The sequence below is a fragment of the Mytilus edulis genome, chromosome 9, assembly GCF_963676685.1.
Source record: "Mytilus edulis chromosome 9, xbMytEdul2.2, whole genome shotgun sequence".
In the NCBI taxonomy this organism is placed as follows: domain Eukaryota; kingdom Metazoa; phylum Mollusca; class Bivalvia; order Mytilida; family Mytilidae; genus Mytilus; species Mytilus edulis.
The window spans coordinates 76,009,041-76,031,815 of record NC_092352.1 but is presented as its reverse complement, the minus strand read 5'-3'; the positions used below and the strand labels follow the sequence as shown (position 1 = coordinate 76,031,815).

Sequence of the window (22,775 nt, the reverse complement as noted above, 5' to 3'; positions counted from 1 at the left end):
TGGAGGAACAACGATTTTAAACTTAATCGATCACTATTATGAAACAATGCAATTTTAAGAATAATGATCGTGTTGTTTTGCTGGATCCTCGTCCATGTATTGCGGAATGAATCGTTACTACATTTATTTTATTGTTTAAAAATCATCTCAGCATTATCAAACAAACCCATACAGGTAACTATAATGAATGATTATTTGTCCCTTTTGAGATGGTCCCCACTATAGCCTGTAGTGGTATTGGTATTTAACATATGCGTCAAAATCGTACTGACTTTCCTAACACGTCTATTATAAAACCAGGTTTAGACAGTTGTCTCATTGGCACTCATGCCACATCTTCTTATATCTATTAACAAGGAATTTTTTTTGGAAATATCTGTACCAAGTCAAAAATATAACTGTAGTTTTCCACTCGCTCAATTGATTGATATGGTCTTACATGTGATTTAATCAGTTATAATGGTCTTTTTGGATTCATCTTTTTGGTTGCTATTTTGGACATTTTATTCCTAGGTATAAGAATAAAGTTTGGTGATCAATATTACAATTATAGGCATTAATATATAATTTTGAAAACAAAGATGACAAGACAAATTCCTTACCCTGGTCAGAGGTTACTAGTTAATACTTTGACATGAAATAACCCGAGTATTTATGTTAAGTTATTTATATAAGCAAACATTTGAAATTAATTTAATTCCAGCATCACTGCAGAGTCTTGTGTAGATTAACGCATATAACATTTTACAATAATAAAACTAGTATTTTGATTACTTTTTTTTATCATCTTACTGTAGAAAGACTGGTAGGTAACTAAATCAGTAGCAAATTTGGGACATATTGGTTTAGTGTGTTACAGATAGGATATTATGGCACATCATGAAGGAAAAAAACAAAAGGAAAGCCATCAAACCATTTGACTGGCAATTAAATTTACTTTGACCGTTAGACAATAAAACAGTCGCTGCAAGGAAGATACATATACTCACTGTTATGTATTTTAAGTGTGCATTGGTCACGTGCTTTTTCTTTGCCCTCTTTGGTGGTGAATATAAATGTTCAGTTTTGAACAAGTTAATTTGGTATCTCTTGTACGTTAATGACATAGTGCATATCGAAGCAAACTTTGCATTGTTTGCATTGAGAAATTGGAAATGTTGAAGTTAAAATCATTTAAAGAACACAACTTAAGAACCAACAAATTGGAATGACGTTTTTTTTGTTTCTACAAAAAGACCCGTTTATGAAAATTGCTTAAATATAAACGCTACAAATCAAATATTACTGTTGTAGCATAGGATATTACAATAAAACCCTGGCTTTTGATCGTATATTTTCCAATAATAGAACTTTTGTTACTGGACATAGTAATGTACATATAAAACCCTGTTCGATAAGCTAACCAATTTAGATTATCATCAAATATACAACGGGTTATTTGGCCACTTTGTTTAGGAGTCGTCAATACACATAAACACTTTCTGCTTTTAGAAAATGTTACCGTAATCTTATTCTTTAGGAACCCAGTTTAGATCAGAGTGAGTAAACAGTTTTCTTTATTCCTACATTCTTGTTTAATAATAAACTGAAGTTCAATATCTATATCTGACCATTCAATTATAATAAAAAGCACACAGTAAGCAGGAAAGGATGAAATTGACATGCATTGGTATTGTTCAGCCAATCATTGGTCTAGTGGTACATTTCAAAATCCAATCAATAATTTCCGATGTTAGATAAATATTTTTTTCTCACTACAAATCGGTTAACTTATGGTCAATTACTTAATCGAAAATGAATACATTGTATATTGCAGTGGTATCGGATCATAAGGTTTATCATTAACATAAAAAGAAAGAAAATCATTTAGAGTGTTTTACAAAGAGAAAACATACCGTTTTGAAATGTTTACACTTGTTTGCATTTAGCATTATCAACTCTTTCGACAGTAAGTAAAATAATATGTCAAGAAAAGAAATGCGATTAACCATCGCTATACTGTTGCCTTTATATATACTGAAGCATCACTTTAGGCGTGATAATAATTATCTACGGTACCAGAATTATAATTTAATACGCCAGACACGCGTTTAGTCTACATAAAACTCATCAGTGACGCTCAGATCAAAATAGTTATAAAGCCAAACAAGTACAAAGTTGAAGAGCATTGAGGACCTAAAATTCCCAATCGTTGTGCTAAATACGTCTAAGGTAATCTATTCCTGTGATAACAATATCCTTAGTTTTTCGAAAAATTCATTTTTTTAACAGGAAATTTATGAAAACGACCATATGATTGATATTCATGTTAACACCAAAGTGTTGACTGCTGGGCTGGTGATACCCTCGGGGACGCAACGTCTACCATCAGTAGCATCAACCCAGTGGTGTAAATAGTTATATAAGGTACAAGGATTATAAATGGCTCGAAAAGAGTTTCATATTTTCATATTTTCTCCACTCCTTCATCTGATAATTTAAGATTGTATCTTGTTTGTTGATCAATTTAAATGTACGATTCTGTTTTATGTTGGGATGTACATTTGTAACTCTGGTGTCATTCTCTCGATATTTAACAACTATATATCATATATATCACCTAACCCCCTATTTTTCATATAAGTGCAATTTAAAGCAAAATGCAATTTATTATAGGAAATGGAAGTTGTCATTAGAAGATATCTACCGGGGCTATATTTCTGTCAGAACAGTTATATTATTTATAATTCGATTTAGCTAACCGCAAATTATTTCTGTATCGTATTGACTTTCTGACAACACTAGTGTCGGTTTTAATCATTATTTATATCAGTTGGTGAATTCAAGCTACATTCTGAAATTAGTTTTACTCTTCCATGGAATATAAAAAATAAAGAGTGTTACTCTTCATTAACGTAACATTCATTTCTGCTTCTGTCATTGAATGAAGAGTTTCATCGTAGAAAATGATTATATGAGAGTAATTGTTCACAGTCTATATGTCCCACATGACCTTGAGACTTGACCTTGAGATTACAATTATATCAGAGGACAACTCGATGCGACCAATTTTATTACATCAATATATGTTTTCATGTATAAGTTATAATTGAGCAGAAATGTTTGACAGGACAGCTACTGGAAATCAGATTCACATTATACCAGATAATACGAATAAAACATTTATCAAAAACAGTCTGACGGTACCGAACAGACTCGATAGGAGGAAGTGAAATCAAATTCACATTATACCAGATAATACGAATAAAACATTTATCAAAAACAGTCTGACGGTACCGAACAGACTCGATAGGAGGAAGTAAAATCAGATTCACATTATACCAGATAATACGAATAAAACATTTATCAAAAACAGTCCGACGGCACCGAACAGACTCGATAGGAGGAAGTGAAATCAGATGCACATTATACCAGATAATACGAATAAAACATTTATCAAAAACAGTCTGACGGTACCAAACAGAATCGATTGGAGGAAGTGAAATCATATTCACATTATACCAGGTAATACTAATAAAACATTTATCAGAAACAGTCTGGCGGTACCGAACAGACTCGATAGGAGGAAGTGAAATCAGATTCACATTATACCAGATAATACGAATAAAATAATTATCAGAAACAGTCTGGCATTACCGAACAGACTCGATAGGAGGAAGTGAAATCAGATTCACATTAGACCAGATAATACGAATAAAACATTTATCAAAAACAGTCTGACGGTACCGAACAGACTCGATAGGAAGTGGAATCAAATACAAAAATTCTATCATATATACATTGTACGCAAACCATGTTTTACATTTAAACAGACAACTGACAAAATATGTACTAGTATATAAGAGTTGCAAAAATTCCATGTACCTTAGCTTATTACTATAGATATAAGAAGATGTGGTGTGAGTGCCAATGAGACAACTCTCCATACAAATAACAATTTAAAAAGTAAACCATTATAGGTTAAAGTACGGCCTTCAACACAGAGCCTTGGCTCACACCGAACAACAAGCTATAAAGGGCCCCAAAATTACTAGTGTAAAACCATACAAACGGGAAAACCAACGGTCTAATCTATATAAACAAAACGAGAAACGAGAAACACTTATATATTACATAAACAAACGACAACTACTGTACATCAGATTCCTGACTTAGGACAGGTGCAAACATTTGCAGCGGGATTAAACGTTTTAATGGATCCAAACCTTCTCCCTTTTTCTGAAACAATAGCATAACATCACAACAAAGAAAAACATACGATAAAATATCAATTGGCAGACTTAACTCAATCAAAAAACGTATGATTAAACAATGAACGAATAAATTTGATCTGCGATATCTGAATACAAATGCACAGTTAATTAAATATTAGAGACAAACATTCATGACCAAAAAGCTAACAAACAAATTCAAACACAGGACATGACTGAGAAATATTTAACCAATCAATGTTCACTTTAGAAAAAAAACCGTTTTTTTTATAATCTTGAAGTTTCTTATGATGAGATACTTATAATTAACATCATAGTTTTTACTTGTTTACCTACTCGTTTCCAAATACGATCACCATGTTTCATCTCATAAAGAAATTACTTTCAAGTTTAACCACTTAGAAAGCGGCCAAATTAAATTCTTGTGAAGTAAAGGGGGGGCTTGTAAAAAATTTAATAGCAGCAGTAAAACATGTTGCATTTTTTCATAAAAGTGTTATACCATCAAATAATAGTACGATAAATACGAAATAGGATCGAACAAATATTTTCATTAAATTTGACAGTTGTAGGGAATTGATCCTATATTTCATTGCAGTAAATTCTGAATCATAAACATAAATCTTGAGTATTTCAAAGCACCATTGTTTTTATGTGGTGTTTCTCTAAAGACGTTTTAAAACATGATGTAACATGACTAATTAAGCTTGTAAACAACAGGAAAAAACAGGGTTGGAACTTTGATTGGTTAACTGCCAGTGATGATCATTTTCTTATAACCAATGAAAGGTTATGTGAAACTTTGTCTATAGTACTTAAAATGATTAAAACTCACTCATGCAAAGTGTTTTCTTATTTGAAAAGAATATAAAGTATGCGCATACCTTGACATATCTGCTGTGCATAATGCAATTCCTTATATAAGATATGTAGTGATTATAATATAATATAAGTTTTACCAATTATGTACCACATTAAGTGTAAAGCATGTAGTAAAATAATATAATATGCATTAAGAATGTAAGTTTAAAAAAAAATCGAACGTAAAAAACAATTCTTCTTCACCTAGGGAAGAAATAAAAAAAATTACCGAACTCCAAGGAAAATTCAAAAAGGTAGTTTCCTTATCGAATAGCAAACCTAGACGCTAAAACATATAAAAAAAAATCACAAAAAAAACGGAACTCCGAGGAAAATTCTAAACGGAAAGTCCCTTATCAAATTAGAAAATCGAAAGCTCAAACGAATGGATAACAACTGTCATATTTCTGACTTGATACAGGCATTTTCTTATGTAGAAAATGGTGGATTGAAACTGGTTTTATACATTTAACTAGCTAAACCGCTCACTTGTATGACAGTCGCATCTGATTTCATCGTCAAATGGATATATCAACTAACATTTCCCTTCGATGGTTCATACATTTTCTTCTTTAGAAAATAGTGGTTTAAATCTGGTTATATAGCTGGCTAAACCTCTTACTTGTATGTCAAGTCACACACAATTCTATTATATTGACAACAATGTGTGAATTTAACAAACATAAAAGGTACAAATGTTAAAAATAGGAGTATTTACTATCATTTACTGCGGATAAAGTGAATGTAATTGATTCCGCTTAGAAACAAAATATCATCCAAATATGTTTCATACGTTCCATACCAATGTATAGCCTTTTTAAATAAGTAAAATAACAAAACAACGATCTGGCAAAATCAAAAGCTCAACACATCAAACGAATGGAAAACAACTAGCATATTCCTGAATTGATACAGGCATTTACCTCTGCAGAAAATAATGGATTAAATTTAAATTTGAAGCTAGTCAAACGTCTAACTGGAAACGAGTGAATATTTCTATGTTGTCCCTTTACAGCTAGCTAACCCGCTCAATTGAAACAATTGAAGAATTCAATCTTTACTCTCTACTTTTTTTTCACAGATTTTCGTCTGTAAACAATTGATCCCATTGCAAGTATATTTACCGATTTATCCCTTACAATTTTACATTCATCATTGGACGATACGATGATCGTCATCATTTGACAATATAACGATGGTCATCATTGGACAATATAACGATGATGGTCAAATGCGAAGTATCAAAGTTATTTCGTTTGCCCTTCCGAAGCACTTGTTAAAACAGTTGCTTTTATTGACAGTCGTAGATGGCAAAACCTTTAAGGTGGTACCCAACACTTTCACTAAAATTAATTTGGCTCGTTTAATTTTCATAAAATTTTGACAAAGTATTTACTTTGACCCTTTTACAAAAATATAAAAATTTCAAAAAATCTGAACCAACCGTTTTATCAGAAAAATTACACTGGTTATATAGCAGTTTGACAAACACTAATTTTGATCACTGAGAAGCTTAATATTCCCTTCACAACACAACGTAATTAAAACGTTTACCTGACTTTACAGAGTTATCTCCCTGTAGTGTTAGGTACCACCTTAAATATGATCAAAGTGTTTACTGTTCTTATATTTCTTTTTCTTAAATTTTCATTCGCCTTCTCAGGGTCGCTAACATTTTCCCTCAAGGGATTTGTTTTATCCCATCTTTATACAAGATCAATATCTACACAAAAAAGCTTTATATTATTGTTTAAACAAGCATTGAATTTAATATGAACAACAAATCTGTTTTCAGTAGCTATAATGCGTGGTGATAAATGTTTTCTATAAAAATAAAAATAAAATGAACATAGATGTTATAAAAAAACGATTTCGGCCGCCAACCAAGCATATATCTTAAATTATGCAACATCGAAGTTGACCCATTTTTTCATAGATTGGACGTTTCTCAAAGGGCACATATTGGCAAAACCTGTCGAAATGTTGGATCCACAATGCTTTTCAACTTAGTACTTTGTTTGACCTTTTTCGCTTTTTATTGAAGCGTCATTGATTAGTCTTTTATAGACGAAACGTTCGTCTGGTGTAAAAAAATCAACATGAAGACTTGTATGTATGATAAGTTTATTGGTACTTATTCTTGAATGTAAATCGACCTACTACTCCGATACAGAATCCCTGTCTGTAATCAGATTTCAGATTTAAACAACAGTAAATATTTATCACTGCATATGTACCACCATAGGAAATTAAATCCAATCAACTGTCATTGAAGATACATTTAAAAATTATTGTCATTGTATTAAACAACAAGGATTACAATATTTGCAAATACTATATAGTATTTTGACTTCTGTTTTATCCCTTTGCTTGATACAGCTGACATGCGATCGAATGTAGCTAGGAAAGCAGCAGCTATTGATTTGACACCATTGCTCTAGAAAACAAAAACAAAAATCAAAAGTGTGTTTTTATATTTTCTCTTAGAACGAGTTAGAATCTCTAATGTTATCGTTATTAGTAGGAAAATTAGCTGTTACATATCTAGTGAAATAATTAATTCTCCAGGGAGAATTTTTTGAACTTTTGCAACAAGTCATCAGTGGAATGCAGCCTAGTAACGATGTAAATCCAAGCTATCAAGGGTACAATGAGATTATATGATTAGTGTTCACAACAGTCAAATTGTTTATCTTATATAATTGTTATTTTCTGTACATTGCAATTTTCTCCAACAATATTATAACAAGTGGGTGTATAGGGCTTGCGGAATAATGCCCGTTATAACAACCGATAAGGCATATAACGTGTGTCCATAAACTCTTTATGAGATCGCGTTGAACAAAAGTGCAATTAGATGTTTAGTTCTTACTCTTCCTTTTTATTTGTTTTTTTAAATCGATGTTATTCAAAGCCCTGATGAGGAATAAAATCTTCTTGTGACAATCATGTAAACCAAAGACGTTGAGAAGCCGTTCTACTTATCTTACCTGTTTATCTTTTCCTTTCTTTTAATGAGTTTTCATCTATAGTTAGGAGATTGTACATGAATTAAAAAGTAAAATCACAAAAATACTGAGCTCCGAGGAAAATTCAAAAGTAAAATCACAAAAATACTAAACTCAGAGGAAATCCAATCGGAAAGTCCATATTATCATGGCAAAATCAAATGACAAAACACATCAAAAACGAATGGACAAGAACTGTCATACTCCTGACTTGGTACAGGCATTTTCAAATGTAGAAAATGGTGGATTAAACCTGGTTTTGAAGCGTAAAAAAAAAAGAGAGTCCCTAATCAAATGACAAAATCAAAAACTCAAACACACCAAACGAATGGACAACCACTGTCATATTCCTGACTTGATACAGGCATTTTCTTATGTCGAAAATGGTGGATTGAACCCGGTGAATGTATAGTTAGCTAAACCTCTCACTTATGACAGTCGCATCTAATTCCATTAAAGTTACAACGATGCGTGAACAAAACAAACAGACACAATAGGTTAAAATGTCAAAAATAGGGTTACAGCAGTCAACATAGTGTTTTCATCTTAAAACACTTATATATATAATGCAGTAGAATATAAACAAAATTATTAGTAAAATATGAAAAAAAAATATTAACCTAAGAACGGAACTATAATGTAAATTCAAAGGGGGGGGGGAGTCTATAAAAACTGGGAAAAAAATATTTATTAGACTTTATCGACAAAATGCAGTTTGATTGCATGTATTTATGAATTTCATGAAATCCCTATTAAGATAAAAAAAAATCGAGTTTTTTAGTTAAAGTTACACCATGTATAAGTATTACTTGTAGTAGAGGTTTTAATAAAATGCTCCTTCAAATGCAATTCCTACTGTACAAAAATAATACCCTTCCATGCCATCAAGTAGTCCTTTTGCTTAGTATCATCTCGAAGGCAAACAATGAGAGGGATTATGTAAAAGTGAAAGTTCACTTCTTTCTCATCTTAACAAAACTGTTTAATTTTAAAGATTGTGTTATTTCTCATCATAAAAATGTTTAAACTAAGGTACACTTAAATCAAATAATTCTGCCTCCTGCATTGGCCTGTAGCCTTTGTAGCAATCGTTGATTAGAACGAGATCGGCGTAATATAACGACTGACATTATTCGGGTAAAGTACACTAGGACAACTGGTCAAATTTGTTTTATTTCAATTTTTGTTTAATATCTTATATTGTTCTGTTCATGTTTACTTTCAGTTATCATTAAATCGACTTTTGACAGTATATATATATATGTATATTACGAAACGTGAATCAGATGTTCCCTTAGATTATAACTTTTGATATTTACAAGGAATAACTTGATACGTATAAAACTATTGAGACCGATCATGTCATGTTGACAACTTTGACATTTATTGAATGGGAATTGATGGAATAAAGCTAAGTAGCAAACACAAACACATGAAAAAATCTCATTTATATAACTTTTGTTTGACATTTAAAACTCCATATTACATACAAATATGTTCAGACATTAATGAACTTTAGAAAATTTGCTTTACATGTATGTATGTCAAATATTAAAACATTCAAGATCCAGATGATACTTTCAAGGTTAGGCCATTTAAGGATATTTTACTATTAACAGGCTCATTCGGTTCTTACAATTCCCCCCTGCTGTAAGTGCCTCTGTCCTCAGTACCGTAAGATATTAATTGAAACCTTGTTTGACATTAACTAGTCTGAAAAACGTAATTAAAGTAATAACACTGATTAGGATTCTGTGTCGAGGTTCGTGTGTTATTATTGATATATTATTATACGTACAAAGGAATTTGATTGATGAATTATTTCTAAACACAGTGTTTAACGGTACCACAAAAAAATAGGTAAAAAGTCATGAACGTGTTATTTTACTAGGAAATAGAATCTAATTAAAAATTATTGTAACGAAGAAGAAAACGCATGTATTACTTTAAAAAGTAAACACTTGACCATTTAAATATGAACACATATTCCGTGAGCCTGCCACAATCACTTACTTTATGATTTCGCCTGTCACAATCACTAATTGGATACCTTCGTTCTATCGTGTCGTATCGCATATCTCATTTCAAGACGATGTTATTTTAGGGAAATCATTTTTTTTAAAATCAGTTCATTATAGATGATGTTAATTAAGTGAGACTGAGCAGAAATTTTTCATGTATTGAGTCAATACAATAGAAGACAGGATTTTTTTCATGAATGAAATTTTCATTTTTGCAATACGACCGACCGACAAATATCTGCAGTATACTATGGCAGAAAAAACTTCATATGACTGACAATTGCATGGGAACAGACATCTTATTGTAATGTATCTATCGTAGTGATAACCGGAAATAAGGTGTCTTCGACATCCGGTAAAAGGGTGTGCTTCGTATAACAGTTGGAAACAGACATCAGTAATGAGTGTCTTTCTGTTGTTGGGATATGCAAGTACCCGGACACATCAACTCTGTTTTTGTTAGATGTATTATTATTTCTGTCCATCTGATGAGTTAAGCCTTTTTCAATATTTTTGTATAGTTCGTTCTTATATTGTGTTGATACACCACTGTCCCAGGTTACTGAGGGTTGGGTTTCCACTAACATGTTTAACCCCGCCACATACTATATGTATGTGTCGGTCCCAAGTCAGGAGCCTGTAAACCAGTGGTTGTTGTTAGTTGATGTGTAACATATTTGTTTTTATTTTTTGTACATAAATATTTGACGTTAATTTTCTCGTTTGAATTGTTTTACATTGTCATTTCGGAGCCTTTTATAGCTGACTAGGAGGCATAGGCTTTGCTCATAGTTGGAGGCCGTACGGAGATCTAAGGTTATTAATCATTGCGTTATTTGGTCTCTTGTTGAGAGTTGTCTAGTTGGAAATCATACCACTTCTTCTTTTGTGTATCTTATTGTATCTAGCGTAGTGATAACTGGTAATAAGGTGTGCTCGATAGCGGATAAGAGGGTGTGCTCTTCAAAATATAGCAAATCAACAGTTTTATTGTCAAACCATAAGTGTGGTATCCTTTTGTTGGTTAATGTGTTAGCTTTTCGTGTGTATGACTTAAGCTAAAGCAAAATTTTTTTAATTGATTTCATCTCAATTTAGTGAACACTATTGAATAGAAAGACGTCGGAAAAGGGTTAAGATTACAACACATTAAGAATCTTTGTTTTTAAAATCCTGAATCAACGTATGCACTCTGTCGTTTTAAAAAACGAAAAAGCCATTGTTTATATTTGTTATGCTCTTTGTTAGCAAAACCCAGTGTAATAGATCATTAATGGTGAAAACGTGGATTTAAAATGAACTTCGTTCTTGAATATGAATATGAAACTTCTTCCGAGTTTTCCCAGGGTTTCTCCCTGTAATTAATTGTTTCCCATTATAAAATTGTGTCTATAAAATGTATCTAAACATTTTTGAGCAACATCTCTCTGTCTAGACTTAATATAACAAGTGACAGCATAGGTTTTTTTTAAACACATTGATATATCGACCTAAGTTGATAGTTAATGTATCAAAATGGTTGCCTTCACTTAGTTTGGACATTAACTAAATGGTCATCTTGGTGAAATCACGTCAGAATTAAGCTAATATGCAAATGTGATACACAGAGAGCATTAACGTTGACCAATAGTTTTAGATAGATATTGTTTGTTCATATTTATTCTGATATTAAGGACTAACGTAAAACAACATTATTGTGACTGGATAAAGATCATTACAATATTAAGGAGGATAAGATCACAGGACATGATACACGTATGAATATTTAAACAAAAACAATAAATAGAATCCTTGAGAGTTCAGATAAGCATGTGCAACTGTCAATGACTACATGTCTTAGAACTATCAATGACTACATGTCTTAGAACTATCAATTACCAATGCAGAATTTCAACTTTCATGTCGAACAATTTAAAGTCCATCTTCCAAACGTTATGTTAAGTTTTTAAAGATCTCAGAAACACGTGGACTGCGATTGGAAATCATATTCGTGTTATCTACGTTTTGCAAATTGAAGCGATTTATTTTAACCATTTTAACATCGAAAATTTAACAAACTATGAGACACGAATCTTAAGTGTTTTTAAACTGTTTTTCTCTTAATTAGTTTGCAAAACAAAACAACCAAAACAAATAGTTTAAAATTTACACATTATACATTTGATCCTCCAACATTCGCCCTCCTTGTGTTCCTGATATGGTTGTAACATGCAAATGAGTTATGGAAATCTTTGTTATTTTCAATCTTCCATCTTTCAGGCATTTGTAAAACAATGATTGAGTGACATAAAAATTATTAAAATACTCTTTAGAATTTCCAAATTTTCTCGAGAATCAGAATTCATTATATATTTTACTTTTCAGGGAGTGGTCCAAATAGTTTAAAGTGTGAATATATAAAATATTTTACTGTTGATGACGAAAAGGAGGGACTTGCACCTACACAAGCAATTTTGTGTAAGTATTCGTTACACAATTATTAAATGTTCACACATCTGTATTTCATTAAAATGTATTTGTTGTTTAATCGTAGTTAGTCATTTAAAGAGATCTTGTTTTTTCAACACTAGTTTCCGAAGTTTAACAAGGCACTCAGTTGAAGAACTTTTGTCTCTTCGATTGATCAATTCCTCTTCACAAGCTGCTATTCCTTCGACCAGTGGGATATTTGTATATGAAGAAAACACGTCCATGAATGCAATTATAGTATTGTTAGGTAAACATGGAAAAGGATTTAGGCTTTCCATTTTCTTTTAAGTAATCAGTAGTATCTTGAATATAAGAGTGATATATACATATAAACGTATATTTAAATTCAGATATGTTTACTGTTGGATGATTATCATGGCCATTGGATGTCCTTTGCCCAAAATATTTTTTTTTTTTAACTTACTTAATTCGACCCTAAATATTTCGGTTTTCTTTATCTCTTGCCTTTCTAAACTTTGTTGTAAAAGTCAGCCATACATTTGAGATCATGCGTTTTATATTTTCAGTAACTATGCGACGATCAACATGGTTTCCTTTAGCTAGTTTATTAATATTAACAATAGGAATCGTGATATGTTTCGTTGGACAGTGTAACACAAGGAGAAAACATCTTACATTTGTATGTGGAATATTATTTGTATTAGCAGGTAGGTGAACTTATTACGGTTATAATACTAAGTTTTGGTAATAGTCTCATTAATGAATACCAATAGAAATAGACGGATAAATCGACAGGGTAAAAAGTAAAATCACAAAAAATACTGAACTCCGAGGAAAAATTCAAAAAACGGGGAGTTCCTAATAAAAAGTCCCTTAACAAATGGCAAAATCAAAAGCTCAAACACAGCAAAAGAATTGATAACAGCTGTCATATTCCTAACTTGGTACAGGCATCATTTTCTTGTGTAGAAACTGGTGGATTGAACCTGGTTTTATAGCTAGCTAAACCTCTCACTTGAATGACAGTCGCATCAAATTCAATTATATTTACAACGATGCGTAAACAAAATAAATAGACATAATAGGTAAAAGTGTCAAATATACAGCAGGCAACATTGTGCTATAATCCTAACCACTAACACATACACACATGTAACAAAGAAGCAAAAAAAGACATATAAACTAAGCACATTAGCAAGCGTCTCTTACAATGAAATGCCACCCGCCATAAAAATAAACAACAATAACATGACTTCATTTTACTTTTGTTCATCCTATAATGGTAACTTTAACTTTTAAAATAAGCACTATGAGCGAGCATGAATGACAATTCATTTTTAATTATATTGTAAAAGCAATATTTTACACGAAATTTAAAGCATCTGAAACGATTTTCTAAAGAAGAGATGGAGTCTGAAATGCTTGCAAGTTAGAAACGTAAAAAGTATTGGACTACTCATGATGAAAGTAAACAGGGATTGCATTATCGTAACAAAAATTATATGCAAGAAGTCAAGAGAACGTATAATGCAAATCTACAACACTACAGATACTTTGGGCATAAATAAATTGTTGCATCTACTATGATATAAAAAAAATTGTTTAAGAAACTATTTAAAAATATAAAAAATATATATATATATAATAACAGGAAGGTGTACTTATTGTTTCATATTCAAATCTCTAAATCTTTGGAAGGGCAGACAAACAAGATATCAGAGAATAAAATTGAGAAAGGAAACGGGGAATGTGTCAAAGCGACAACAACCCGACTATAGAGTACACAACAGCCGAATGTCACCAACGAGTCTTCAATGTAGCGAGAAACTCCCGCACCCAGAGGCGTTTTTCAGCTGGCCCCTTTAAAAAAATGTATACTAGTACAGTGATAATGGATGTCATACTAAACTCCGAATTATACACAAAAACTAAAATTAAAAATCATACAAGACTAACAAAGGCAATGCATTGGGACATTAAAACTCATGTTGTTGAAGGATAGGCAATAGTAAGGTCAAATGAAAAACAAATAAAAAACAAAAAAATCACTACTCGTAGGACAGAATAGCGTGAGACCAACCTAATTCTAATATCGAACTTATGTATTCTTGAAGAAAATGTAACCAGGCGCGGGTCAGGGATTTAATATTAGGGGCGTTACAGAGTATAATGAATACGAAAACCGCATTGTAACACACAATTTGCTGTCATTAGCCTGAATCCGCGCTTGGTAGCTACATTTTTTTCACTTGAAGAATCCGTCGTATTTGTTAATACAAATAAAAGACAATAACAATCAAAACCAAGGAGTAAACAAAGACTCACAAAACCAAAGGACATTTACATCAACAGTTATAAAATAAAAAATTAAGAAACAACACGAACTCCACTAAAAACCGGGAGTGAAATCAGGTGCTCCGGACGGGTAAGCATTTCCTGCACCGTATACGGCACCCGTCGTATTATTTCTTTGTTCAGTTCGGTAATGATGGCAGATTATTAAAATCTGACACGTAATAGGATAGGATTATAAACCAAGTGGTCCACATATGGCCTATATATTCCCGTACGACCACCCAGATCATGATGACTTGCGTTAACCTTTTCAAAATATTTTGAATTTACCTATAAGAAATCCTTGGTTCAGTAGCTTCCCTGTAAGCAACGAATCTGTATTAAAGCAATACTGATAGGAAATACAAACTATGTAGTTATTTCAAATGGGTTATATATGTATTTATTCCGTATATAGGTGCTATGTGAAGATTGATTCTCAAAAACTGAAATTCACAAAGTTTGAATGAAGAAAATGGATTCTTATGATGATTTGCCATTAGCACTTACTTTATTTTGTCTGATTGAGATTGTGACACGGTGATGACTGTTGTTCCCCTATTTTGACAATTTTACGTATCAAGTCTGTTTTATTCACGCATCGTTGTCAATATAATGGAATGTGATGCGACTGTCATACAAGTGAGCGGTTTAGCGCTATAAAACCAGGTTCAATCCACCGGTACCATTTTCTACATAAGAAAATGCCTGTAACAAGTCAGGAATATGATAGTTGTTGTCCATTCGTTTGATATGTTTTATTTTTTGATTTTGCCATTTAATTAGGGACTTTCCGTTTTGAATTTTCCACGGAGTTCAGTATTTTTGTGATTTTACTTTTTTCCTAAATGGCTGATTATTAAAGTTAATTAGATGACGAGAATCCTGACTTCGGATATTCATGTAAACTTCTAGCATTGCGGTCATAAACATTTGAAGTACCACTTTCGTACTCGACTCAAAATTTGGTATTTCGGGCACACATTTTGTACTATGAACGACTGATGGCATGAACATAATACAAGAGAGTTCGACCATATAGCTCTTGATGTTCAGAATTCCAATTCAGAAATTAAGAGATTTAAAGTTATTTACTGTATGTAACGATAAATAAGTAAATCGATATTAATCCAATGCAATAAGACGAGTTAAAATTATCGCTAGTTGAGAAATAGGTTATCATTATTTGTCACTGTCGTTGGGTATGACTATACTGAAATGGTTATTTTTGTGTTCCAATGATAAATGTTTCTACTTTTTCCTTTTTAAAAACAGTTACCAATCCCACCGATCTTTACATAAATGGGATGAGCATTATTTAGCAATTCTCATTTTAAGTCTATTGTTTCTTAGAATGATGAAATCTGACATGCCTGTGAATGCTGTTTATCCATTGACAATGCAACTAGTAAACCAATAAATGATAAATAACAAAAACAATCATTCTATCACATAAAGAAACGTAATTGCGTTTGAGCGGAATTACTGAAGGATTCGCTGGTCGAAATGAAAAATAAAAACAAAACAATACAAATACAAGAAGAAAAAAGCTTTAAACGTAGAAATGAACGGAATAATATGGATAAACATCAATGCGACAATAGAACAATTAACCGATTTTAATAAAGAATAATTTGTTTGGGTTTGGTGTTCGTTTTACGCCTTTAAGATTTTATTATTTCATTAAAGTACGATATTGAAGGAGGATTGAATATATATTGAGTGGAGGATGGCACATTATATGGGTGGAAGGTGGAGCATTTAAGGAGTGAAGGGTTGCATAAGATATTGATTGAAGTGTGGCATGTGATATTAAGTGAAGAAATGCACATGTATATAGTGCATGAGGGTACAAGCTATTGAGTGAAGAGTGGCACATGGGGGGGGGGGGGGGGGGGGCGCTGGATATCAGGTGGAGGGTAGTACATGATTCGAAGTGAAGAGTTGCATATATATTTTTTGAGTGGATGGTGGCTCGTGATATCAAATGGAGCGTAGCTCATGGTTTTAAGTTGAAAGTGGAATATGTATTGATTTGAGAGTGGCACATGATATGTATCACAGTGATCTGAACTTGACTCTACAATGAAATACTTTCACACAAGGCACATAAGACTCAGTTGTTGTATACAATTTATTGTGCACTCTACATATCCGTATACTGACTTTGTTTGATTGTAATAAACGTATAAATCGTGGTTGTCTACCGTCAAACTTGATAAAAAGAACTGGAAATAAAAATGCGATGTTTAACAGAATCTGTTGTTACCTGTGTTCACTTTGACGATTTCAAAACCTTAGTCTATATGGTGAATAAAATGTACCTACATATATGTATTGTATTCAGATTAGTTCACTAGAGTATTGGGATACTATAAGTTTAAGGTCTTAAATGATTATTCAGTCAAAGACAATTTGTAGAGGAAGGACGACCAAATTTGAGTGAGCACTGTATGTATGGGCTATTTTGATAAACAAAATTTAACTCTTTTTTCAGGACTCTGCACACTAGTAGGAATTATTCTTTATATAGGCAGTATAACAGAAGAAGTAGGGAATAAAGGGCCTCAAAACCCAATGGAAGATAAAAAGTTTATCTATAAATACGGATCATCATTCATGATGGCAGTGTGTTCGTTTGGTTTGACTGAACTAGCAGGTGTATTTTCAGTATATTTATATATAACTAGATATAAACACTCACAACGAAAGAAAATGCAACAGATGTTGAAAGTAGAATGCAATGATAAAGGAAATAGATGGCGTCATAGACGCGCACCTAATCAAAATCGAGATAGATCACATTCTCGCGAGCGTTCGCGAGATGCGTCAATGAGTAGATCCGAAAGTTATTATACGTACACGCCTATATCAGATACAACGTCACACGAGCTATCAAATTATACATTTCCTAGAGAATGTTCAAGAAACACTATTTCGACAACTGTAGACACACATTTACCACGTGACCACCACGACCATTTACCACGTGACCACCATGACCATTTACCACGTGACCACCATGACCATTTACCTATGCCTCCACCTCCTCCTGATCAAATATTAAGACGTACCACACCAGTATAATGTAATGATTTATTAGTTTTATTAATTTTAAGAACGATGGAAACGACAGAGAGTTATTCATGGTGGATTAAAATTACATATAATATCAACAGTGATAAGGATTGTGTTCTCCGAGACTTGACGAGAATTCGGGAATTATGATATTTATGCAATGAATGAATTACGAAGATAGAATGTTTAGAAAAGAGGTAGTTTTGTGTTTAAATAATGAAATCATATCAAACATATACAATGGTGACAAATTTATATCAAATTTAAATATCATTATTTTTGTTGTTTATGTGTTCAGCTTTGGTTCCAGTGATTTTGCATTGACACACATCCCAATCCCTCTAAACGTTGTTGCGGAGAATATATATGTAATAATTAGTACACACTATATAATCCTATCGTATAAATATATAATATATATTGACAACTGATTGTTAATGGTTTGTTAAAAATAAATACCCTTTAGTTATTATATAAATAAAGAGAAATAATTAAAAAATTGTGAATTTGACTTCTCAGATCAATAAAAGTCCGGTAACCGTTTTCAATCAAAATTTCGTAAGACGAGAATAATTTAGTATATTATGGCTTGTTATGAATCTTAGTGGTTAGTTTTATTGTGTGATGGATCAAATTGATGATTTAAATCATAAAAAAATCTTTTGTATTTCAAAACTGTTCCAAAAATATGCATTTTGCAAGAGAACAAATATTATCTGTTTTAATCTGAAATATCAGAAACCTTTTAAAACTTCAGAATTTGTCGGCTTTAATCTATCAATGATTGAAGGTTTCTCGTGGAAATGTCTTATAAATCAAATCTCTATGCACGATAACTATTCCTTCACAGCATAATTTATTCACAACTTTTTAAAACACGGGCGATTTAGAACTTGTTAATTTAATAGATACTAGTCCTAAATGAAAGATATAATTAATTCATTCATAACTTATTGAATACTGGCGATTAAAAACTTGATTGCTGTAATACAAATATATCTTATGTTAAAGACTGCATGTTGACCTCTGACGTCTTTTGGCTATGTGTGATGCTGGTTGCTGTCTCATTGCCGTATACTCCTCATCTTAATTTCTGAAATTAGAAAATAGAAATGTAAATTCTACTATTATATTAAATTAATGGAGCTATAACGGAGAATTTGATGAATGAAGCTACTGTACAATTTTAACGTGTAGGACACCACCTGGATACAACCAGGAAGAAAGAGAGATAACTCTAGCATAAAATTGAGAATGGAAATGGGGAATGTGTCAAAGAGACAACAACCCGCCCAAATAAAAAACAACAGCAGAGGGTCACCAACAGGTCTTCAATGTAGCGAGAAATTCCCGCACCCGGAGGCGTCCTTCAGCTGGCCCCTAAACAAATATATACTAGTCCAGTGATAATGAACGCCATACTAATTTCCAAATTGTACACAAGAAACTAAAATTAAAATAATACAAGACTAACAAAGGCCAGAGGCTCCTGACTTGGGACAGGCGCAAAAATGCGGCGGGGTTAATACTAACTATCTTATTTGTTCAAAATTAAGTGTACCGATGGCATAGTACATATTAATAATTGACGTTACGCGCGATGTTCGTACCTCATTGGAAATTCGGTGTAGTTGGCAAGATGCAAGTCCAAAATATGTAATTTTGTGATATCATATTCATTGCTATTGTACGTATTTTAAAAAATAACGATTTTTAAAATGAAAACGAAAAAAATAATTGTTGAAACTATGTTTTATGCTGCATGCGACAAGCTTCATTTAAAAAAAAACCGGCAATTTTTAGGTTGTCCCGCGTAACATATTTCATTTATTGTAACCACTAAACTATGATTTTCGTCAAAACTTTTTAATATTTTGAAAAACGGGTTTTTCCATTATTAAACAGAATGGTTCCTTCAGTCGTTTGTGCATTTTTTATGACGTTATGGTGACGTCATAGAAAAAAAAACGCGTTCCATACTACAAGGGCAAAGCTGTCCCACGGGGAAAAAATTGGGATTCCAGATTTGAGAATCAAAAAACATTTAAATCTAAAATGAAAAAAGTTTAGTATTTGTATTTACTACATCAATGTTAATTTGCTTGAGTTTATGAATTTAAAAACAAATATCCTGAAAAATGATATATGGTAATTTATGAGCGATTTTTCAAAGGCTTCCAAGGTTGTCGCACCGCCATTTTTTTACGTAAAAACGAACTCAACTCAAATTTACGTCAATTGTTTGCTTATCACTGCTCTTATAATGGTAGAATTTTATGATTTTTAAAATGTTATTTTTCTTAATTTTTCAAAAAACCTAAAATACATCAATTTTCGATAAGTAGTTAAAAAGCAGCGTCGATTTTGCGAAGTCTTACAAGAATGTCGCACTTGCTTAAAACAACGTTTCAGTCGAATTTTTTATTTGAACGTTACGAAATATTCGCGACGTTGTGTTACGCTTACATGTACGAACATCGCGCGTAACGTCTCAACATTTTCTTAATTATGGCGGGAATAATTATTATTTCATATGGGAGAAAGTAATAGAATTAGATAACATTCCTCATTAAGGAATTAAGTATCTGTTCTATCATCAGTACAAAAAGATATAATTGAAAGAAAATAGATGCTGATATAACACCAAGGCGGAATAAATAACACCGTGTCGTAGGTTGTATTATACTTTCAGGTTAAATATTAGTTTACAAACGGTACCAAATTTTATTATAAATTGACAATCTGTAACTTTCGTTGAAATTCGTGGAAGTACTAGTAGTTGATTTTTCGTTGTGATGCAGCAAGTAAAATGAAGACAGAACAAGTTGTGTAACACACTCAGTATACATCGTTCACCTTTACATGTTTTAAAAGTTTGTCATTTTTCATTTATTCGTATGTACAATCATTATGATAGATGAATACTTGTTTATATTTAAATGAATTAACCATTTTTGTAAGTACGCTACTTAATATAAAAAAGTTTTGAAAATGTCCTCCTGTGTTTTAATCTATCGCCTAGTTTAATCTTAAATAAGAATATGAGGTATGAGTGCTAATGAGACAATTCTCGATCCAAATTATAATTTCATAAAAGTAAACAATTATATGTCAAAGCACGACCTTCAACACGGAGCATTGGCTCACACCGAGCAAGCGTTAAATGGCCCAAAATAACGACTAGTGTTAAACATTTCAAACAGGAAACCCAAAGCTTTAATCAATATGAAAAACGAAAAACGTAAAACACTTGTGAACCACATCGTCAAACGACAACCACTGAATGATAGTTTCCTGACTAAGGATATGTGCAAATAAATACAGCGGGTTTAAACGTTTTTATCAGGTGCCAACATTCGCCCTTACCTGAAGTAGTAGACGTGTAATTACAATATATAAAGACACATTATAAAATATCATTTGAATGTTAGTGGTTCCATACGAACAGATGATTTTTCTGAACAGCAATGTTGTGCGTATTCTACATCTTCGACTTGCCATAGTGAAGTTACTTCTAGGATAAATAATTTGACATTGAAAAGGATATAACAGCACAATTTTGTAGTTGGAATAGCGTAAAAATTATTAAAACAAATACAAATTTAAATCTGAATCACAAGACTAACTTAAAGCTTCAAATACCATAAACCATCTGCATGTAACATTATCTAATTTGGTAAGGTTAGAAAGGATGATTCCTTAGCTAAAGATCTCATTTTAAGAATCAAGCAGTACACATCAAACTGATTTGTTATAAAAACGTCATAAACTGGCCGATAAACGCATGACCTTGTACAATGCCAAACTAAAAATAATCAGGATCACCACATGGCTTCCAACAGTGAGTAAAATTCTCATATAGTCCGCTATAAAAGGTTCCGAAATGAAAAATTGTTCAATTGTCCAATGCGACGAAATCAGATTTAAAAACGCTTGATTTATAACAAAACAATTAACGAAAAACAAATATAATAAACAGAAACAACGAAACCACTTGCATTTAGGCTTCTGACAAAGGACAGCACATAAGTATGTGGCGCAAAAATTATGTTTGTGAGTAGACAAGATTTTCATGAATTACACCTTTATTTAGACTCAGCCATAGGAGTGTAGACTCTGGGCATTCCACCCCTATCAAGTTTTCTAATCTTACAATGTAGATCTTTTTGACATACATATTGACAAATAACAGATACATGTATTGGCTGAACATAATAACATAAAAAAACGCATCAAAAACTCTTTCCATGCAATTTGAATTATGGAAATGGAAAAGGTGATTGTTGTTTATTGAACAGATATAAATTTTGTTGCAAGTAAAGAGCTATACATATTGGCTAACAAAACAATAACATTGTGAAGGGAAATGTGGAATGTGTCAAAGAGTACGACAAATTTAAATCGACCAAAAAGCAGAAAACAGACGAAGGCCACAAATGGGTCTTCAATTCAGCGAGAAAATACCACACTTAGACACATGCTTCAGCTGACTCCTAAACAAAAATGTGTACTAGTTGAGAATGGACGTCACACTTAACTCCAAATATATAAATGAACACAAAATAAAAATCATACAAAGCAATAGGTTTTTAATTTTTTGAACTGTTTTTTATAAGGATGTTCTATCCTATAAAAAGATATCATTAGCTGCATTTAACAAGACCTGTCGGAATTTGGGATCCTCTGTTCTTTTCCACTTTGTATTTCACTTTTCTAATTGGCGCATAGCGTCACTGATGGGTCTTTTGAAGACGGAACGCACATCTGGCATACAAATTTTAATCCTAGTATATTATGGGTTTATTATTTATACGTTATGATCGAAAAGGTAG

At 32.1% G+C, this 22,775-nt stretch overlaps 1 protein-coding gene across 1 annotated transcript in view; it reads left to right on the top strand.

The window, feature by feature from the left end:
• Positions 1–19,159, top strand: part of LOC139489050 (voltage-dependent calcium channel gamma-5 subunit-like) — a 67,885-nt gene extending 48,726 nt beyond the window's left edge. Inside the window, exons 2-4 of the mRNA XM_071275150.1 lie at positions 12,466–12,558; positions 13,098–13,238; positions 17,363–19,159. Of these exons, the coding sequence (XP_071131251.1) occupies positions 12,466–12,558; positions 13,098–13,238; positions 17,363–17,952 (824 nt within the window). The 3' untranslated portion in view covers positions 17,953–19,159. The remainder of the gene's footprint in view (positions 1–12,465; positions 12,559–13,097; positions 13,239–17,362) is intronic.
• The last annotated feature ends 3,616 nt before the right edge of the window (positions 19,160–22,775 follow it).